Below are 22,142 nucleotides of genomic sequence, written 5' to 3'. Positions count from 1 at the left end.
TATGGGAAACATGTGGCTTTATCTTGATGCACCTTTCTTTTGCTTGGTGCTACAGTAACTCTAAATGACATGGTGCATATGCTGTTAATTGAAGAGATTTTTTAAGAGACACAGCAAATAGTTTGCTGAGTTCTCACTCCCCAAAAGATATAAAGGAGGAAGTTTGAATTTGTAGTTCTTACTGGAGTTGTAATACTAGATCTAATACAGATTAAATCAAAAGACCCTTTGTTGATTTGAGACTTGAAACAGTTATGTGGTTTATTTCAATTTAACATGTTTTTGAAGCTATAAATGTTGCTATTTGAAACAGTGTTCCCTATAATTTTTTTTTGAAAACTCTTTTAGCTCCATTGTGTCTACTCTTCTTGCTCTCATGGATGGACTGGATAATAGAGGTGAAATAGTTGTAATTGGTGCTACAAATAGACTGGATTCTATAGATCCTGCACTCAGGAGACCTGGTCGTTTTGACAGGGAATTTCTTTTCAACTTGCCTGATCAAAAGGTAAAACTTAACAAAGTAGATTTATTAATGAGCTTTTTTTGTACATTACACATTTAAATGTCAATAACCAAACTTCTGAAATACTAATTTCCATCAGTTCTTACAAGTATGTTAAATTTTATGAAGACACTGTTTTTACTAAAAATGTACGTAAAGTTGTATTGAACTTGAAATCTTCAGAATATAGTTAAAAATAATAAGAGGCAATTTGTTTGCAGTAAACTGAACTGCTTAGCTAAAAACTTCTTTTTGTATTGATCTGTATTAGGACCTCTGAATATTTGGGTTTAGGAAGTGTTAGAGTAGCAGAAAATACCTTTATGTATACTGCAAAGCACATAAAAATTGTACATGTAGAATCAAAAGTTATGTTTGTGCCAGGAATATTTCAGTTCCCTATTCTAGATTTTTAAAAACTCAGCCAAAGTATTGCCTGAATTTATACTCAAAAGACCCATACTGTACATGTAGATAATGTATTTGGATTCTGTACAATTTTAAAATGAAATACTTTCCAACTTCATGTGTATGCACTATGCTACTCAGCAAAATATTAATTGGTGAGGCATTTGACAGTAGAAGCTGTTAATCACAGATACAGCAATTACAGATTCAATTATAAAATTAAGATAATTCCTACTAGAACATGAGTTCTGATCAGTTCATATATAATATTGATGTTGATGAAACAGCAATTAAAATGCGTAACTGTTATACTGAAAAAAAATTAATGCTTATATATAAAATTAAAAGACTGGAACCTTTGTTCCCAAGAGACCTTTGAGTGCAAAGTTTAATCTCATCTGCCTCAAGGACATACCAAAAATAGGAAAAATAACTTGCTATTTTCTTGAATAAATACTATATTAAAAAATATATGTAATGGGTTTGGCTTGCTAACTTTTTTACTTTTATTTTTAAATCAGGCACGAAAGCACATTTTACAAATTCATACCAGGGATTGGAACCCCAAATTGTCAGACCCCTTCTTAGGAGAACTTGCTGAAAAATGTGTTGGTGAGTGTTATGATGATAGTACTTTCACTGTACATGTTTTCTCTTCTGCGTTAAACTTGGAAAGTATATTAAATGCATCAGGATGTTTATTATTTTGACCTTTTTAAACTTTTGTACTTTCAACATTCTTTTTTTTTTTGTAATAAAACGTGCTTCTGTCTTAATAAAATACAAGAAGAGTAGCTAGTAGTTGTTTGAAAGTAAAATAAAATCACTTTTCCTTTCTGTAACTTCCACTTGTCCTTATATAGGATGCATACCCACAAAGAGAAGCAAATAGAAATGGGAATTGGAATCTTCAGGTAGACCACCTGTTAAATTAGTATACTACAGATAGGATAGGGAGAAGTGGTTATTTTTTTTTTTCTGTCTACATATGGAGGAAAAAAAATCCATGCTTTTTTCATACTTTTCATTTTTCCTGACTGGCATGTTCTCCTCTGACAGAAATCCAACAAACTACCCAGCCTTTGTTAAGGTGTTTTTTTTCCAGATTGCTAGCATTGAACAAACCCAAAGTGTAGATATAGGTGGGATGGGGCGGGGTGAAACGCCACACCATGAGTACATTAAATATACCTTTGGAGCGCCCAAAGACCTGCTGTACTGAATGGAGGATGGTTGTTCAAGACAAACCTGCTGTTTAAAAGCTAATCAGAAACAAACCCAAATATTTTTATAGTGAATTTAACAGAGGAAGTGACCCTAAAACACGCACTACAAATCTCTTCTCAACAATTTGTCATGCAAAGATACATCCTCTGTCAGTCATCTGCTTGGAGAAGCACTGAAGTTCTCAGAAAAACGACAGTCTCAAATATCTGTGCATTGGAATCCATCATCAGAGAAATAAGAACTTTAAATTGAACATCAGTCCATTCAGTCAGCTACAGTACATCCGAATTATCCTCTTCATCCACAGGGACATCTATCATCGAAGCAGCATCCCTCCGCTTTTGATGCACAAAGACCTCAACATCTTCTGGTGAGGAGAAAACATAACTATCCAGCAAACTCCAGATTTAAGCCTTGCCGGGTATAAGACAGCATGTGCCAAACTCATTTCATGTAAATTCTGCTTGATTTGTGCAAAGACGTGATGCTGCGTAGTTGGGAGAGAGGGGAATAGTTGGGATAAAACCCCCTTTTTCCTTTGAAAATTCACCATATTTTTGCATTGAGAACACAATTAAGTTTTTTTTTTTTTTTTAAATTTCAGACCACAGAGAAAGCCATTTGTAGGTTCGATAGGAAGAAGTTCTTTGTGCTCAGTAAGGCCTGTTCTGTGGAAAAATCAGCTAACTGAAAGAAATACCATTTTCTGTTTCCTTTGGCTTTCCTATTGTCCGGCCACTGTGCACTTGATTTTCTCCATTCTGTGTCTTGGAATTTAAATGTTTCCATACATCAAGATTAAAATCTTTTGACAATTACAGAGACCTTTTAAAACAGTTGAAGAATGGTTTATCTTCTTCATCTTGAGATTGCATCATCGTTTCTCTAAGTGAAATCTGCAGCAACTGATAATTTAAACAGGCATTCCAGATTCTTTGTGGCCGTGCAAGTTGAACTCATCGGCCCACTTGTCACTTTGATAGAGTACATACTGATCCGTTTCCTCTTGTGTACAGTTCTTTTTTCTATTTAAAACCCCTCCCTGTACCCCCACAGAAAAGCTGCCTAGACTCAACAGGCTTTTTGCACAGCATGGTTTGTACCTCTCTCCAGTTCAGCAAACTTGGCAACACTTACCTATGAGTGTGTGGATCCTGATGAAGAAAACTGCTGAAATACTACCAAAGTAAATGACTTTGGGGAAGCAGCTGTCTGCGACTCAGAAATTTAAGACTGGGGGTGTGACTATAAGGAAATTACAAGCAAAAAGCCTCAGGACTTGCAAAATACAGATTATTTCCTGAAGGCTGATTTTTATCCAAGGTGTTACGGATTGTAGACCTGTTAGGAGATTTCTGTGTATGTGTATGCAAGCATTAAAGATCGCACTTGACTGAATGGCCACATAAATGCACTGAGTGTGAGACAAAATGAAGCAGCTTTGGGGAGAACATGGACTTGCTCGGAAGACCACACACTGATGTCTTAACTGCTGCCTTCCATAAGCACAAGTACATACTGCTGGTTTTGCCATGTAGGTGTGCACTGGAGGTGGGCCACAGCAATCCCAAACTTTATAGTCTTTGCTTATCTCTTTGTGCTTACTTCATTGTCCACGTTCAGAATGACAGCACTCTGGTTAGGTAAACTATTTACAGTCTTGTAGGAAGCAAAACACACTAGCAACAGAAAAGGTTTGAATTCCTTCATCTTGCAGATGAATCTTTTTGCAATGTAAAAAGAGGGTTATTTAAATAACGTTAGATACAATTGTAAAGAAGCAAGCCATCAAGATGCTTGCTAAGCACATCTGATTCTGTGCTTATTTTTGAAGCAGTGTTTTGTGACAAAATGGTTTATTGTTGCATCTTTCTTTCCTATCCTAGTGTAATGCTGGAAGGGAAAGTTCCAGCATTACTGTTCACATTGCTTTTCATTTCTCTTACACTGAATTTTGGTAATGAACTTTCCCTGCAGTCCATTGGAGGAGCTATAGGGAGTTCCTCTGCAGAAATTGGAAGTGGTCAAGATTGATAGACCAGATGTTAGACCTAGCTCAGCAGTTTGTTGTACTTTGGGATGGATATTGGGCAGAAGAAAGTTTAGAGAGGGTGTAATTTATGCACAACAAAAGTAGAAGAGCGTGGCTTTAAAATTTCAGTGATCAAAATTCTTTGGAAACCTATGTGGGAATCTACTTTTTTGCTGTGCTGTTCTTTCAAAGTTGCATGTCAAAACTACTCAGCTCAGTATTGTGGTTAGAGGTGGAACAAAATGGGCTTCTTGATAAGAACACTTAATTTAGTTCTAAATTGAGGTGTGCCAGTGCGTTTTGCCAACCAAACTGAACATCATCCTTTGTGGGATTCTTTAAAAATGGAATTAAATGCACTGAGCCTTGGTTATGAGTTAAAGTTTCAATTTAGACAAAGGTAAATTCAAGTTATTTACTCTTGGCGCGACATATTTTATTTATTGTTCCCTTTGTCTATACTTTACTTTTTTCTTAATCAGTTCATTTATTTCTTAGAAACAAAAAACTCTTCAGTGTTTCACAAGATACAGAATTTTTGCAGTTTTCCTGTTGCTGAAATGGATGTACAGTGTGCACAAGAGAGTCCCTCAGAAAGAGACGCCAATTATTACTCTTCAAATGTAATTGCTCCTGAGAAATGAAAAATAGAAACGGAGACTAATTGTGTATCTGATCACCTGAGAATTTAATTTTAAAAATAGGCTACAGGCTATTATTTCCTAATTTTGCCAATCCTTGGAGATTCAACAAGCGGTGATTAAAAAGACTGTTAGAAAGTGGTATTACAGCATTTATTAATAGAAAAATTGGAAAGGACGTAGCTCCTGAGCCACTGAATCTTTTGTGCCAAAGATGCTAAACTAGTTTTTAAGGCGACAGGCCCCTGGAGTTCCATATATGTATCTCTTGCACATCTTTGGTTTAAGCTTTGGTTTAGTGCCCCTTAAACTTCTGCTTAATTCAGTATGCTTGTTACATGAAAAGTGGACCAATTCAAATGAGAAACACACAACTGATGTTGAAAGAAAGTAAAATGTAGAGGAAAAATTTTTTTGATTTTGTGATGGGGGTTAGTAAAAAAAAAAAACAAAAACAAAAAACACCTTGGTAGTGAGAATAATTAGTTGCCTGATGATTTAAATGGATGTGTTTGAACATGTTTCAAATGTAACATGTATATTTAATTTTTGGGTGACGTGGGAGTGTGAATTACTAGCTGCTTCTTAAGTAACAATCGCAATGTGCGCTGACCACATCTGCACAATTAAAATTACTAACCTTTCTATGAAAATGGAAAGCTTAGTTTAAAAGTTGTGTAATAAGTCTGATGTTCATGGTGTTCTTTGTGTGATTGTTTCCTGAATTACGTTCAAGCATGTATGAGAAACTCAGGTGGAATTTTAAGTCTCATCCACTTTGAGTTATCTTTATAGCTGAAAAGTTGGCATCTTTTATTATTATCCCCCCAAATTAATATAACTGAAAGATGGGAAAGGAAGAATGTCTGTCTCCCTTAATTGCATTGGTTCTTATTTTTCAATGCACTGTACAGAACCTACTTTGTTTTTCATTGCTATATTAATTTTTGTAAAAACGTGTGCCAGTAGCCCTGAAGAATACCAGCAGATAAATCAAGAAGCAAGGCAGGCTCCAGTTTTGGACTTGGTGCTTCCAAAAGACCAATACAAAAGTGGCATAGAAAAAGTTTGGATGGTGTAACACCTTGTGGGGAGAGGGGGGGAAGCTCTGGTTAAAAATAAATAAATCAAGAAAAATTTATGTAAGGAATTGACGAATTAGTACATTTTGCACTTTTTTAGCAATACCATGAACTTATGTGATGGTATGTCTATACGACACTCTACCTTTTCCTATAGTGACTGTAATTCTCTAAAAGACTGCTCCCAGTGGAATAATGATTTACCTCTTTTGAAAGATGGACCTTTGTGCTACAAAATATGGTGCCATATTAATACCTCTTGCTAAGAGGTACGGGGAAAACTTGAAATCTAATTTGTAGCTCTAGGGAAAAACCCCAAACCATTAGCACTGCAAAAGATACAGGTGTTTAGTATCTCAGTATTTGATAATCTGTTTTTCAATGATGATGGCTAAGCAGCTGTTCGTAGCCACCTGTAGATATTTAGAAGCTAGACTGAATGAAAGTTCTAATGCTTTTTAGTATTTTTTTTTTTTTTTTTTTTACTCTTGGTTATGTTAATAAAATGACAAAACTGTAAGAAATCTAAAACATTTTCCATGATAGTAATGGTTCAGCTTTTTCCAAGGGTTCATAGTGTGCTTTTTTAACCTAATTCTCTTATTTAGTCTATTCATTAACCGTTTTTCTTTATACTGCTTATTTTCTCCTTCTGTAATAGTTTGATGACCATCCAGTATAACAAACTTTGCTTTTTTTCTAAAAAAAAAAAAAAAAAAAAAAAAAGTGCTAACCTGTTACAAATGGCTAACATACTTTAGACAGCATGAAGAAAAAGGAAGAGCGATGACACACCTAAAACAATGGGCTGAAAATAAACGCTATCTAGTGAAAACATAGGTCATTTTAACCTTCATACAGGATTCATTTCTGGCCATATTTCAACGTAACTGTACATAATTTCTTGGTATACAGCACTGTCACTGGATTACAACCTGACATGTTTTGGCAGATGCTTTGTGGACCCTGATAACAAAGTATTACTGATTGTTTTCAGCTTCAGGTGTGCTTGAAATGTATGCAGCACAACAGTGCTATTTCATGGAAGATATCTCTACATATATATTATTTTTTTGTGCACTAGGGTACTGTGGAGCTGACATAAAAGCACTTTGCACTGAGGCTGCCTTGATTGCCCTGAGACGACGCTACCCCCAGATTTATGTGAGCAGTCAGAAGCTACAGCTCGATGTTTCTTCAGTAGTTCTCAGTGCACAAGATTTTTATCATGCAATGCAGAATATTGTGCCTGCTTCCCAACGTGCCGTGACATCTTCAGGACATGCGTTATCTCCTGTGATCAGACCACTGTTGGAACGTACCTTCGCTAACCTCCTTGTGGTTTTACACAAAGTGTTTCCTCATGCTGAATTCAGCCAGGGTGAAAGAAGTGAAGGTATGTGGCTTTATGGTTTGTATTTGTTTTGTTTTGCAAATCATGTTTCAGTTTAGGAAAAAAAATCAGCTGAATTTTTTGTTTTTCTAGCCTGATGTGTGTTTGGCTTAGTGTTTTGTTCAAATGTAAGTACAGTTGGCTTGGATGTTTCATAACTATTTTTGCTGATTTCCAGTTGCTGTAGCATTTAATAAACTGTCTTGTACAGCCCAATATCCCATAGGCTCGAGTGCCATCTAGAAAAAAGGAAGACCCCTGAGTGACTTAAAATTTAAATATGAGAAATAATGGAGTGTAATCAGGTGGTGGAACAAAAGAAAATAACGAGAGACTTGCTCAGCATGTTAGGCCCTGCAATCAGTGTTCCTGTGCTGAGTGTCAATTACCTGTCCACAATTCCTTGCTTGTTGCTGGGGCAGAAGCAGGCTGCAAAAGAATGGTACGGGGAGCTCACAGCTCAGCAGGTGAGCGTGTGCTTAGCCGAGATACCTGAGCCTGTGTCACGGTCATCAGCTGGATAACGAGAAAGTCCTGAGGCTTTCCTCCCCTCAGAGGGGCCTGATGCACTTCTGATCCTCTGAGCTGATTCTGCTGCGTTAGCAAGTTGAGAGCTATTTGCTGTTCTGTCAAGTTAGCTTTTTTGCCAAATTAGTGAGTAAAATCCAACGCACTGAGGGGTCTGACGCGTGCCAGAACCCTGCTGCGAGGGGAGCATCGCGAGTGCATCGAGGAAGCAGAGAGTAAGAAGGAATGCTGCTGGCTGTTTCGGTTGGCAGGGAGTCAATGGGCTCTGTGTTTTGTGCTCCCAGAGCCATACTTTAATAGTTACCCTGGTCACTTCTTGGTGTTTAAATGTTGAAGAAGTTACCTTGGTTTTTCATAACTATTTATCATGACGTATTTGTTTATTGCTCTTATTTGGGAACACCGTCACCCCACCGACTTTATAAACAGTCTTGTGGTTGTGTGTAATTAACTTGAAAATAGCCTGATCATAAAGCAAATCTGCAACAGCTATAACTTTTTTTTTTTTTCCAGAGCATGCTTTCAGTCTGCAGCCCTGGGAGCTTAGGCTGATCCTTGTGCTGGCTGCTGCACCTCCACCAGCCCAGCTGTGCATTTTTGCTCTGTCCCTTATACTTCATGGACATGTCAGGCCCTTCACTAAATCATTTTGCTGGCCAACTAGTCCAAAAACAGTGTTTTTGTTGGGTTACTTTCCTGCTGACTGGGGGATAGCTGAAGATGTCAGCAAGTGTGGACCTGGCATGAGATGGGGCCTGGGAGTGTGTGGTGGTGGGTGAAGTGAGCTAGCTTGCAGCTGTGGTTAGACTGCTTTAGGCTCTCTTGAATCCCAAATCTCTCACTCTACTTACAGCCTGTTGGTAAAGCCTCATTTGGAGACTGTCTAATTGTTAAGGAATCAAATTAAAACTCCCTCTCTTTGTTGTAAAGTTTTGTTTCAGAATATTTGATGCATGAACATAGGACGTTGCCTGTGGTCTGCATTTGGTTTAGCAAAAATTCTGCCTGTTGAGGTCTGCAGTGAGCCAAGAGTTAGGAAGCTTATGTCCAGTTGATTTGAAGGGCTTTTATCTTTGCCCTGAGTTAGATGTCCAGCAGCTTCTGACCTGATGCTTCCTGATACTGTCTTAATTTTAGACACTTCTGGGGATTTGCAAGCCTTCATTACACTTCCTGAGGGATGGCTGTCAGAAGTGTGACTGCATCACCAAAAGATTTGTCATGTCCTCCTCCCATACCAGCAGAATATTATTTCTGCTTGGCCTAGTCTGAATCCAATTTCCTACATCATCACACAGCTAAATGTGGGAACTTTTGTCTCTAAACAATTTCTCCTGGGACAGTAAGCCTGTGTGCATAGCTGTTAAATCGCATCCCTGTCCAACGCTGTCAACACTGCCTTGAACTTGATTCCTTTGGTCTGTGGTGGTCATTTGGTCAGGGTAGCAGTACCTGGTTTTGTGTAGATCAGGTAAAGCATGTGGGTGATACATCTATGAATAACTCTCAGGTCTCTCTGTTTCATGGTTTTGTTTCACAGCAGTCCGTTTTTCAAAGTGGCTGAGGCCACCTTGAGCCACTGTTAGGATGTCTGGTGGTCACCCCACAGCAGCAGGACTCAGAGCAGCTCTCAGAAGCTCTGCCTGGCCATTGCAGAGCGTTTTGTTCCACTCGAGGTCTCCTATCTGCATTGTTCCTACTGGCCATTTTCACCCCGTCCGTGCAGACTGGTTTCTTAAGGGAATGAGAATGGCTTATTTAGGGTATCAACCAAATTTCCTTTCCAAGGGGCATATAAAGATCTCACAACGGTTTATTCTCCATTATCTAATTGCAGCAGTCTGCTCTTCATCCCATGGCAGCTTGGGTAGCTAATTTAGGGGAACCTAATGTTCAAATGTGTGGCTCTTCTGCCAACTGGTTGTTTTCATTTAATGCCAAACCTGTGTTTTTTTAGCAGTTCTTTGTCCCTCTGGGCTGTCTCTAGAATGTGATCAGGTTTTTTTGCTTTTCGTTTCTGAAGGGCTATATAGAAATTATTTCAGTTCATTATGTTAATATATTAGAAAAGGAGTTCGCATAGATCGAAGTATTGGATATGAACATGGAATTAGTTGCATGGATTGTGTTAAATACTAGGTCGATCCGTTTGGCAAATTATGAGAGGATAGAAAACAATCCCTTGGAAACACACACTGTACAGGTGATTATGCTGAGAATAATTTTGGAAGAAGACTACCTGTAAAAATTTGGGCACTTGCAAAAAAAAAAATGCAGAATTCTATACAATCTGAGGAATTCCAGATTTTATAATGTCAGCCTTGAAGAATGATTAGCAGTGACATTAAACTAAAGGAAGCATTGCGTAACAAGTTAAACATTTTTTGTATTTGTGAAATTGTTCTGCCTGATGGTTTAAAAATAAATTGTAATTATGATTAGACTTCTACAGCATTTAATTTGTTCTGTTTTGTGAAGTATCTATTATTTTGTGTTTTGATATTTAGATAGTTGTAATTTTTGTCTTCTCTTGAAAATAAGTGTTATAATTTCCTTGAAGTAAATTGTAATGCCTTTCCGTGTTTGTTACAAGTATAAGTCTCTAATTAATATATTTCTTGGAACAGATGTACCAAGTCTAATATTAGATGATAGTGAAGATGAGAATACTTCATCGATTTTTGAGACGAGCTGTCACTCAGGATCACCAAAGAAACAGTCATCAGCTGCTATACATAAACCCTACCTTCATTTTACGATGTGAGTGTTTCTCTAATGCCTCTAACCAGAAAGATAAAACGATGGCATTCTTAGATCAGGAGAGGTAATAAAGATGTGTTGGCAATGGTTTTGTGGGATAGAAACACGTAAGTGTACAAATAAGAGTTCTTAGATGGGAATGGTTTTAGGAAGGGCCACATCCTAGACATGGCAATCAGAAATAACCTGCAACAGACAGATGTGGCCTAGAAATAAGGAACTTAACATTAATTCTCTATTTGTGACAATATTGATTTGAAAGACTAAGAGTTAGGAAGGAGAGGTATTGAGGAATGTTTTGGAGGAGAAGATTTAGAGGTTTACTTCATAGGAAAAGTTAAAATGACAGTATAAATTGTTTGTCAGACCAGTTGTCTTGGTCTGAAGTACTGCTGAGCTTCAGTGTATGCAGCTGTTTGGATAGGTTATATAAATATGCTTTGGGGGTTTTTAACATGTTTTTCCTTGTTTGTCATGGAAATTTGGAAAGTGTGAAATTTTGTAGAATCTTTCCTGTTTAAATTGGATTAGCTACAGTAATTACCAATGAGAAAGTGATATTTCTTTTGCTTTTAGTTAGAATAGTTTTAAACTACGTTCTGTGGGGAGTCTGCTTAATAAAGAAAGTGAAGTTAGGAGAACTGCTCAGTAGTAGATAGCTCTACTGCTTAGTAGAGCCATCTTGTGGAAAAATGCTAAATTTTTTGTGTGCTAAAGAATGATGCCAGAACAGCACTTATGGAAATTTGAGCTTAAATATAAGGTTTTAATTACAAACCATTTAAGTTCTCCCAGAGGTGCATGGTCAAGAGTTTTAATACTTTAAGATTTTGTTGTGAGAGAGGGAGGGGGAACATGAAAACAGAAAAACAATATATATTTGTGTGGATGTGTCTCAGTAAAATAATCTGGAAGACTCTGCTTATTTTTGTAAAGTAAGTAATCCAGACAATATAATTCAGTATTTATAATTGTCATCTATGTCTGTAACCTCCACTATGAGAACTGAAAAGCCAAAGAGGTCAGCTCTGTTCACAGCTGTTAGTAAACATTTAGCTCAAAATGAAATCATTCAATCTTGATTGACTGCGCAAGCTGATTGATACTCAGATAAAAAATGCCTTAATGAGAGAAAATGCAAATTAACTGTATTATTTCATAATCAATTTACTATAAACAGAAAAGACTCTTCATGGAAAAACTGAACACTTCTCTTTGTCTTTCACTCATCCTAAAATAGGGCAAAAAAACCCAACCAAACAAAAATTCTTACCTGAACTCCTTAGGATTTATTATTGACACCAAAAGTTAAAATAAGTTTACCTTTGCAGTTTTTCCTTTAAAATCTTTCTTCTGTTTGAAAATCTAAATGTAAGAATAGAATATAAACAGTGACTGTATTATTTCAGGGCCTATTTCAGGACCTAGCTCTTAAGTAGAGTATTGAAATGTTACGTTCTTTTTGAGATGTTGCATGGCATTGGTAAAGGATGAATTTGTGAACCTGGGAATTCTGAGGCTGCTGTTGAGATGCTTTGGTAATTCAGACTGATTTTGACATCACTAAATAGATAACTTCACTGAAAGTCCATTCACGTGAAAGTCTTTTTATATGATCAAGGAATTGCCTTTAAATAAACTGCTTATAATTTAACTTTTGTGTGAATTTAATATGTGCATACTTCTGCAGGTGAGTTTGAACAAAATTGTTGTGAAGATGAAGTTGGAGTTACTGAGATCTGGAGTAGTGCTGAGATGTGCTCGAATTAGTTGAATCTTCTTAGGCTGTTGTAGGAAACTACTGTTCGTTGCTTCTCCTTTGGATTCTTTAAAAAAAAAAAAAAAGGCAAAACAAACAAATAAAACCACCAACAAAACAACAACCATCCCCAAACCTATTCAAATGAGACTACAATTGAGTTATATATATAATCTCCATTGATAACATGGTCATGTTAATTGTAACTATTGTCTGTTACAGGTCAGCTTATCACCAGCCAACCTCTTACAGACCAAGATTACTGCTATCTGGAGAGAGGGGTTCGGGTCAAACTTCGCACCTTGCTCCAGCACTATTGCACACTCTGGAAAAATTCTCTGTACACAGGCTAGATCTGCCAGCACTTTATTCAGTCAGTGCCAAAACGCCTGAAGAATCGTGTGCACAGGTGACATTTCAAATTCTCTTGTAATGAATAAATTATGTAATTCTGGAACAGATTGTTTGCATCTAAATAAAGGCGGCTAACTGGAATGTTAGATAAAAGCCAGGTTTTCATAGGCTCCTTCAATTTTAATATTTAAAATAAAAGGGTCCCTAGAGGGTGATTCAGATCTCTCTGTTGACTAGTGAGTGTAATTACTTTTCTAACTTGACCCCTTAGTCACATACCTAATGTCAAGTAAGCTGAATCTGGGTATTTGGTTCCCAATGTTCAGTTTTATTAGCTTGTATATAAACTGGTGTGCAGTGGTTTTATGCTCAATTACTTAGTTTTAAATGCTTTAGGATTTAAAACTGTGTGGTTGATTTTTTTCATGGATTGCAAACAAGTTTAATTTTCATCTTGACTGTTCAGTCTTAACGAATTTGTAAAGCACACATGGTAAGTAGTTTTCTTTGTAGTCCCTAGCACATCGACATAAAATAATTGAATGGTACAGCTAACAGTCACCAGCATTTGTTCAGAAAGCCTTTATCATTAGATAATTTTACTTTACTGGAACATTCATATACAAAATACCAGAAACATGAATCACTTCCTAGTCCGCAAAAATGTTATTTCTCACAGGGGATAACAATTTCTTAGTTTAAATATCACTGTTTCTTTTAATTAGATCTTTCGTGAAGCTCGAAGAACAGTACCAAGTATTGTTTACATGCCTCATATTGGTGATTGGTGGGAAGCTGTCAGTGAAACTGTGAGAGCTACTTTTCTAACTTTGCTGCAAGATATACCATCTTTTTCCCCTATATTTCTACTGTCTACCTCTGAGTCCATGTATAGTGAATTGCCTGAAGAGGTAAGTTTATTGTGGAAGGAAGCATTAGTATATATATGCCATGGCATGTCATGGTCATGTAAAGAATACTGTTTTGCGCTGTTTTTCTCACTTAATTTAAAATACGTCTACCTGAGAATGTAATGCTGATACAAAGCTTGTAATTTTCTTTAATGGGAGGTGTACTTCCATGGTACTGATTTTCATAATCTCTATTCTACTTTCTTGAGAAGACAAGGTAGTTCTTGAACTACACTTACTCTTTAGAAGTGACAGTGTTCCTATAAGGGAACCACAGTGGCTTTCTCGAAGGCGGTGATGGAATTTCTATAATGTATCTGGCTACAAATGGACATTTAGACAAAGCTAAGGAAAAACTTGCTTGGGAAAATACTCTAATGTAACTACATGGTCATGAAGTTTAAAGGTTTAACTTAGTTAACATTTCTGAAGTTCAGAATGTTTATATATATACGCTTTTTCTATTTTTTTCTCAATATTTTCTTTAATTATTCACCTACTCTTTCTCTTTACCGCAAAGTTCACCATTGTTAGGATGATGGGCTGCAACGACTTTAGTTATTACAGTAAATTCTGTGAGAACTACGTGCATTTGTTTTCCCTAGGCTGTGTGCACAACTTTGGGTAGAGCTTACTATATCTTCTACCTTGTTTACTATCCTCTTTTCTGTAGTTACTTTGAAAAGTTTGTGACTTGTGTTTTAGTATGATCACTAATCATGTGGTTTGCAGTGGAGGCTCAATTTTCATGTAGCATTATTTTCTTTCTAGGTGAAATGTATTTTCAGAATCCAGTATGAAGAGGTTTTTTATATTCAAAGACCAACTGAAGAAGACAGATTACAGTTTTTCAAAGGGTTAATTCTTGATGAGGCAGCAATGCCCCCACCAAGAAGGAAACAGGCTGGTAAACTAAATTACAGTCAAACCAATAATCATGTGATCTCAGTGTTTTGTTTTGTGATACCTAACTTTTTCAAAAGTTGTGGGTAAATGACACTGTAAATAATATGTGACAGTGTTTCAATGCCCAGAATAAATTTCTTGCATGTTACTTTGAGGGTGGCTTGGAGGAATTATGATTTTAGAAAATGGAGAACGGGGGAGCTAAGGGTGTATCAATGAGGCAGATTAAATGTTTTTTAAGATAATGCCACTCCAAATTTCATTGTACACTGTTAATACTTTTATTGTCTGACTTGTCTTTTTCCCTAGCTCTTCATGCTATGGAAGTTCTTCCGCTTGCACTGCCCTGTCCTGCCCGTGAGCTGTCAGAAGCAGAAAAACAGCGAATGGAGGACCAGGAAGAGAACACGTTGAGAGAGCTGCGATTGTTTCTCAGGGATGTTACCAAGAGGCTGGCCACAGACAAACGCTTTAACATCTTCAGCAAACCGGTGGATATTGAAGAGGTCTTGTTTCAGTAATGTGCAAACAATGAAGTTGAAACTATTAGAAAAATAATACCAATTTTAAAAGGGAAATGGATAAGTTAATAGGCAAAACAAATGTTTTATCCATGATCTTTTCTGTCTAGAATGCCAGTTTTGGCTGTGAGATAGTCACAGCCTCGTGAACTGTGACGCAAGCAGTTCAAGCATCTTCTTTGGCTGTACCAGTGACCTATTGAAAAAATGTGTCCATTCCTGTCAATTTCCTAACTGAAGTCAGCATTTAAAAATGCTACTCCTGTCCCTACTAGACTTGAAATATTTGAAAGCATAAGCTCTTACAACATAATAATCCTATGTGCTTGATAATATTGGGAAAGTGATCTGTGTTCCATAACATATTGAGCGTTAATAATATTGTTGAATAATTACAGCCGTAATGCTTGTGGATGCCATTAATTGCAGATGGTAGCACATTATAAGGCATTATCTGGTCGAATGTGGAGTGTGCGTGCCTAAATGATAAGAGAGTTCGATCTGCAAATCTATTTTGAGATGCTAGTATATGAAATGAATATGGTTTAGCCTGACTTTCAAATGAAATGCTTGCCCACTGCAAGCTTTGCAAGCTTGTTAGTTAGACGTATTTTTTTGTTCTTTTTGGTTGTTTGTTTCTTCCAAGATATTCCTTTTGGAAGCCATTAAGAGACAAATATGGGACACTTAAAGTACAGCATTGTAAAAAGCAGATTTGCAGTGTAAATTCCTCATTGACTAAACTGGCATCTTTTTATTGTCCCATTCAGTCCTCTTAATGTGAGCTTTCCTCAGTGTTGTGTAACTGCTTTTGAAAGACTGACCAGCTCTTGAATGTGGCAGCTTACAGTGTGAGCATGGTCAGAGGAGTAACGATTTTTATTTTTTACTATGAAACTGCGTTGGAGGTCCATTGTAGGGACCCCTTCACCCTTTCATACTCAGAGTAAAGGTAGTTTCTTCCCCCAAAGATCTTGCAATCAAAACATGCATGAATAGGGACATCGAAAAAAAAACAACCAAACAAAAAACAAACCAGTGTCTTGGTTTTGTAGATGGAGAAATGAAATGTGAATTTGTTATTTAAAGACTTGCCAAAATCCTGCTAATATATGACAGCACTAGAAATGAAATGTAATCCTTTTTGTCCCACTTGGTGCTTTTAAGCACAGATCTATCCTTTTGTACAAGAGCCTGTCTGCTTGACTTTGTGAGGAAATGTGTTAAGCTCGTTCCACTCCTGCTTGCATTGCAGAGGGAATGCTGCTGTGTGACAAGTCAAGGATTTTCCTGACTAATTCAAGAGCAATGTTTACAATTTCCAGTGATGATTCTTTCTGATGATGAGTTAACAAGAAGAGGAAGCCCATGGCTTGGCTTTCCAATCACCAAACTAATTATCATCATGTTTCTGTAGAGGGAGACATAAGGAGATTTTCCACTGAATTAAAAAAAATATATATAAATCTGCCATTTTAATTTTTCATCATAAATTTTAAGTTGTATATGTAAGGAATTGGGACTGCTGTCCACTGAAGTAAAGCATTCATGTTAGTAATATATTTCACTGTGAATATCTACAGACACTTTTTGAAAAACAAAGAAAAAAAACTTGCAGAGCCACTGCTGTTTGATCTGAATATGTATGCAACTGTTTGCTATTTTGGCAGCCACCATCATACATGGGTGGTTTCAAAAGGAAAAAAAATAATGCTGCTCCTGAGGCTGCCAGTATTTTTAATTGATTGTAATCTTATTTGCATTGAAACATGCAACTGTAAGGTTTTTCTTCTAGAAGTAAATAACAAATTCACAGCTTTTTTTTGGGTGAACTTTGTTACAGCAGCTGTGCTGATACATTTGACTGTCAAGCTTTAGCCCCTTATGGTACCATTAATTATGTTAAATACTTTTCAGCGTACCCTAGTGGATGCTAAATTTCCATTTATGAGCTAAGCTTGTAGTAATCTGTGAACTCTGACACAATGCTTTCTCTTTAGACTGCCCTTCTGTAAAGTCAGTGTAATGTCTTCGATCAGTAAAACCTGGCTTGTTTTTTATACAGCGGGTTGAAGGAACTAATTAACAGAATATACTTAAAAGATAATTTGATTGTTCGCTTTAATGAGAGCTTCGGAGGTGATTAAAATGCACCTTCCCTAGTTTTGCTAGTTTTTCTTAGGGTTTTGAGTTAGGCTGGTTGTTTTTTCCTTTCTAGCTCAATACAGTGTTATAACACTGTGAAACATAAGCCACAGTTTAAATGCTGTGCCTCAAAAATACCATTAAATCCGTTTTGAAAGATAAATTGAGCTACTGAAGGAACGGTGATTTTGGAAATCCTGTGTTTTATTTATTCTGATAAGACTTCGATTTTCAGCATAAATTTTATTTATTAGTGAACCTGTGTTTAGTTAATGTATTAGAGCCAAGTATGTGGAATGTATAAGAATGTAAAGATGTGAAAATGGCAGTGTTCAGATATGGTCCTGTGTCATTTCTGTATGCTGTTTGATTATAGGTTTCAGATTACCTTGAAGTTATCAAAGAGCCAATGGACCTATCAACAGTAATAACCAAAATTGATAAACACAACTATTTAACAGCCAAGGATTTCCTAACGGATATTGATCTGATCTGCAGCAATGCATTGGAGTACAACCCAGACAAAGATCCTGGAGGTAAGATTTACTTCATTTTCAGCCAGCCTAAACTGAAAGCCTAGTATTCAGTCACGTTGTTGGTTACTATTTGAACATCTAAATAAGCTGTGTGTTATATAGCAATTAGGATAAGCAAACTAATTTCCTAAGGGTCTGTGCTTTTAGTGTTCCAAGTCATTTGGAGCACTGGGGGACGTTATAAGAGCTACAGCACTTAGAGTTGTTTTCTAATAAAATAGGTTTTGTAGTTCCTTTTAAAATTTGCTCCTTTTCAGCAAATTGACTTTGTATACACAACAAAAAAGCAGTGTAATTTGAAGAGCTCTGCAGAGGATCCTGCACACAATCTGGCAGCGGTCTGCTTTTATTTCCTTATTGGCTTAGGATATGAAATGCACCCACAGAAATTAAGCGCTATCAGTTTGGGGATAGAAATAAAGCAAGATAAATCATCAGACAGAGAAGTCAGTTGCAGCTGGTTAGGAGAGATTTAGAAGCTATTGTCTTGACAAAGTATCATGCTGTGCTTTCAGTTAAAATTTATAGAATGAAATGCATGTAAAAGCTGCTCATGCTCAAAACGGAGGAAGGAGCATATTGTTTACTTTTTGTGAGGGCCACCTTACAGCATCCATTGTCCAAAGAAAGCCTTTAATTGGCAGCTTCCAGAACCATCCATAACACATATAAAATGCAAAAGGAATGCCCTTTAATTTAGTTGCATTTAATATTTGTGATGCCTGGAAATCTAAGTCCTTCTGCAAATGCACTACAACGCATTGAAAAGTTCACTTAAAATCAATTTAAAAGATTCCATTGTATTTTGTGAAATCGTTTTGCCAGGTTATAGCCCAATTGCCCGTATTTTTCTTCTCGAATTTCTGATTTTATTGCGGCTCTGCAAATGTCTTGTATATGGATTAGATATAGTAAAGTCTAGTCAAATAGGTTTTGAAATTTGCTGTTGATCAACAGATGAATTCCCTGTAGCTGCAGTAGTTCTGTTGTTAGACTTTGTTTCTTATTTTGCTAACGGACATCAGGTTTCAGGTTAGAATAGTACTCTGTATAATTATTTCTTTAACCTAGACTTCTTGGTGATGTTTTTCTTCCTTGTTCTTCTTCTTCATGTACTTTTAAGCTGTAAAGTGAATGTTGAGAATGTTGATATACTTGGTTATTTTCAAAATTATGGTGTAATTCTACATATCAGTGCTTGCTATCATACTGTGGATTTGCAGTTAGTGTGTGATTTGATATGGAATTAATCTAATTTCAAGCAGATTCATACAGAAATGTTTTGCAGAGTAATTCCTGTAATGTCAGATCTTAGCTTTGCAATGCTGGTGTCAGGTGAAAAGAATTACTGTTGTCAGGTTGTGATGCCCAAAGTTGTGTTTTACTGGTATCATGTGCCTTTTGAACCCAGTGCTAGCTCATAGCTGTAGAAAAGTAACTATTTCTTCAATACAGGATGCATTTTGCATTACAACTAAAAAAAAAATACACTGATAAAATTCAGCAAAAGATTCAGTGCGTTCTTGATAACGTTTATTGAGGGCTTCTAATGTGTAATTGATGTGAACTAATCAAAGCCTTGATGGACACTTGGGATTCTCTGAGTGTCTCTGAAAAGTGCCTGTTGAGATGGTGAGGACTATGAAGCGTACCTCCTGCATGCAGCTGCCATATGTTTGTGACTTAATGATGGGCTTTGGGAAAAACTGGCATTAGTACACATCCTTTGTTCTCATTCCTAGACCATTCGGAACTGTGGGCTTGGTTAATTTCCACAGAATGACAGCATGGTAGGGAGTAGAGGGGACCTTCAAAGATCATCTAGTCCAGTCCCCCTTCCAGAGCAGGGACACCTAGTTCAGCTCACACAGGAATATGTCCAAGCAGGTTTTGAATGTCTCCAGAGAAGGAGACTCCACAACTCCCTGGGCAGCCTGTTCCAGTCCTCTGTCACCCTCCCCATGAAAAAGTTTCTTTTCATGTTTAAGCAGAACCTCCTGTGGTCCAGCTTGCACCCATTGTCCCTTGTCCAGTCACTGGATGTCACTGAGAAGAGCCTGGCTCCATCCTCCTGACACTCCCCCTGTACATATTTATAAACATTAATAAGGTCACCCCTCTGTCTCCTCTTCTCCAAGCTAAAGAGACCCAGCTCCCTCAGCCTTTCCTCGTTAAGGGAGATGCTTTGCTCCCTTAATCATCCTCGTGGATCTGTGCTAGACGTTCAGTCAGTTCCCTGTCCTTGAACTGAGGGGCCCAGAACTGAACACAATGAAAATGAGCTTATAAATAGGTGGACCTTCCACCACATCCTCACCTACCTCTCCTTCAGGATCCGGGGCCTCAAACCCTGTAATACCCCCACCAGTGCCCTTCTCTGTGGCACACCAGGGAATTTCTCCAGTGTGTCTACCTCCAAAGAACAGACTTTGAAGGTCAGATCATAATACTGTGCCTCAGAGTACATTATGTAGCAAAAACAGCCTGGGGAACGTGTAGTGGTAGAACTTCTCATTGATCCTGTCCAAAGAGGAAGAGTTTTTGGAAATATACTTAGGGAAGCAAAAACATACATAGGAAATATATGTAGGGAACCAAAGCAGGACTGTTCTAGTTTTTTCCTGTCTTTGGGACTGAGCTGGGACAAATGGATCTGGCTATTTCTTTGTTCAGTTGTAGATTGGAGTTTCTCTTCATTGAGAAGGTAATTGAAAGATCGTTCTATCCTCTGCATTGTCACAGACTGATGATATATTGCTCTTCTGGCATATAAGATTTCTTGTGATTTTTGTACGAATGCAGTGCTGAAACAGCATGTCATTTCTATTCCGAGTAAGCATTAGATGCGTTCAAATCCATTAACTATTTATTTAAGCTATAAATTTCAATTTTTTTTTAATCTAGGCATATATTCTTGCCTCTTTCATGCGTGAGTTTGTAGAAGAATCATGCTGTACCTGGTTCTGTTCAGTTTGGACAGGTGATGAGTACCGGTTTTTATATGCAGTACAGATATCCAAACTGGCTTCTACCTGTTCTCCTCTCCCACCCCTCCATACTTTGCTATAAAATTGCAGGATCTTTCTGAAGGAGAACTTTGCTTTGCCCTTCATTGTTTGACACTGTGTTTACAGCAACAACAAAAGAACGACCTTTGTGGATTAGACATATTAGCATTTGCATCTTTGTATTGTCTGTGGGAAAGCCTTGTCTATCACAGGACACGAGAAAAGCAGTAACTCAATCGAATACTCCCTTCAATAATATTTGCCAGCATGGGGTCACGTTGTGGTGTTGCCTTCAGTAAAATGGCTGGTCTAAACTTGAGAAACTGTACCTCTATAATGTTTGATATCAAACAGCCAGTGGTATAGTAATCTGTGGTAGTGTGAATGCATTTGCGCTTATGTTGATGGTGCTTTTTGGTAGGGTAATGTAACTACTGTGTTAAAGGCGAGTAGAACTGTTAGTACAATATGTTGGTATGACTGGAGAAACCTCATTTTGGGGAGAGTTGCCTCAACAGTAAGCTTCTAATCAAAATCTGAAACCTAATCTAAACCCCTTGCTCTCATTAGAGTTTCAAAGTCTAGAGGTTTATTTTTCCCCTTTTTTGGGAGGACATGGTAAACTTTATTTTATGACTGACTTTTTAAAGTCTAGAATTGCACAATTACATCTGCAAACAATGCAGATCTATTTTTTTGCAATCACAAAACAAAATGCTTCACTGATACATGTGGGTAAAAAAGATTCTAGTTTCTCTAGTTTCCAGCCAATTTAAACAGTAGTAGATTTCCCCAGAAAACATATGTAGGGCTCAATTGGGCTGAATACTGGTATCCTTTTTGACTCAGCAGTTTTTCCATCTGTAAAATTTGCTGTTTCTAAGTTTATAAGCCATGTTTAATAAATGTTCATTGATATTCTTAATTGTTGTCTTTAGTGATGATTAAAACAGATTAAATCTGCAAATTATGTTGTAGACATTAATATTGGTGTTTGCTGTTGAAGTATCTCCATCAGCTGGAAAAAGTAATTCAGTATGGATGAATTGGCAAATTAAATACGTTTGTACTAAAAGTAAATAGTAAGTGTTGTAGATCTCATTGAAAAGCAGCATTCTGGATGTCAATTTTCTCCACATACAGGTTTACTTCCTAAGTTATGATTGCTTTTCAAATTTCAAGTACTTCAACAGTACTGGAAGAATTTCTTTTGTTTATTTCAAATACATGGGAACAGGTTTTCTCTGTACAAATGTTTTTTCATGAGTCACATGTAGGCTTCTAGTGTGGGCAGTACTTTGTCCTGTTCCCCAGGTAGACATGAGCTTCAGGTTTGCTACATTTTCATTTCTTGCCATTCTTTCTCAATGGATTGAAATGAGAAATAACTAATTAAGATCAGCAATAAAGTAATCCATTCAAGCAA

At 37.0% G+C, this 22,142-nt stretch overlaps 1 protein-coding gene across 5 annotated transcripts in view; it reads left to right on the top strand.

Annotated features, from left to right (window-relative positions):
• Nucleotides 1-22,142, top strand: part of ATAD2B (ATPase family AAA domain containing 2B) — an 81,052-nt gene that overhangs the window by 30,354 nt on the left and 28,556 nt on the right. For 4 of the 5 annotated variants that reach the window (XM_068678719.1, XM_068678717.1, XM_068678716.1 and 1 more), the window contains 9 exons: nucleotides 349-508; nucleotides 1,435-1,525; nucleotides 6,980-7,291; nucleotides 10,444-10,576; nucleotides 12,558-12,744; nucleotides 13,415-13,600; nucleotides 14,372-14,507; nucleotides 14,816-15,012; nucleotides 17,549-17,708. In XM_068678719.1, the coding sequence (XP_068534820.1) occupies nucleotides 349-508; nucleotides 1,435-1,525; nucleotides 6,980-7,291; nucleotides 10,444-10,576; nucleotides 12,558-12,744; nucleotides 13,415-13,600; nucleotides 14,372-14,507; nucleotides 14,816-15,012; nucleotides 17,549-17,708 (1,562 nt within the window). The remainder of the gene's footprint in view (nucleotides 1-348; nucleotides 509-1,434; nucleotides 1,526-6,979; nucleotides 7,292-10,443; nucleotides 10,577-12,557; nucleotides 12,745-13,414; nucleotides 13,601-14,371; nucleotides 14,508-14,815; nucleotides 15,013-17,548; nucleotides 17,709-22,142) is intronic. The other variant, XM_068678718.1, reaches the window with a different exon arrangement.

This window comes from Anas acuta, chromosome 3, assembly GCF_963932015.1.
Source record: "Anas acuta chromosome 3, bAnaAcu1.1, whole genome shotgun sequence".
In the NCBI taxonomy this organism is placed as follows: domain Eukaryota; kingdom Metazoa; phylum Chordata; class Aves; order Anseriformes; family Anatidae; genus Anas; species Anas acuta.
Note: the sequence above shows the minus strand (reverse complement) of the source record. Positions and strands in the feature narration are given on the sequence as shown.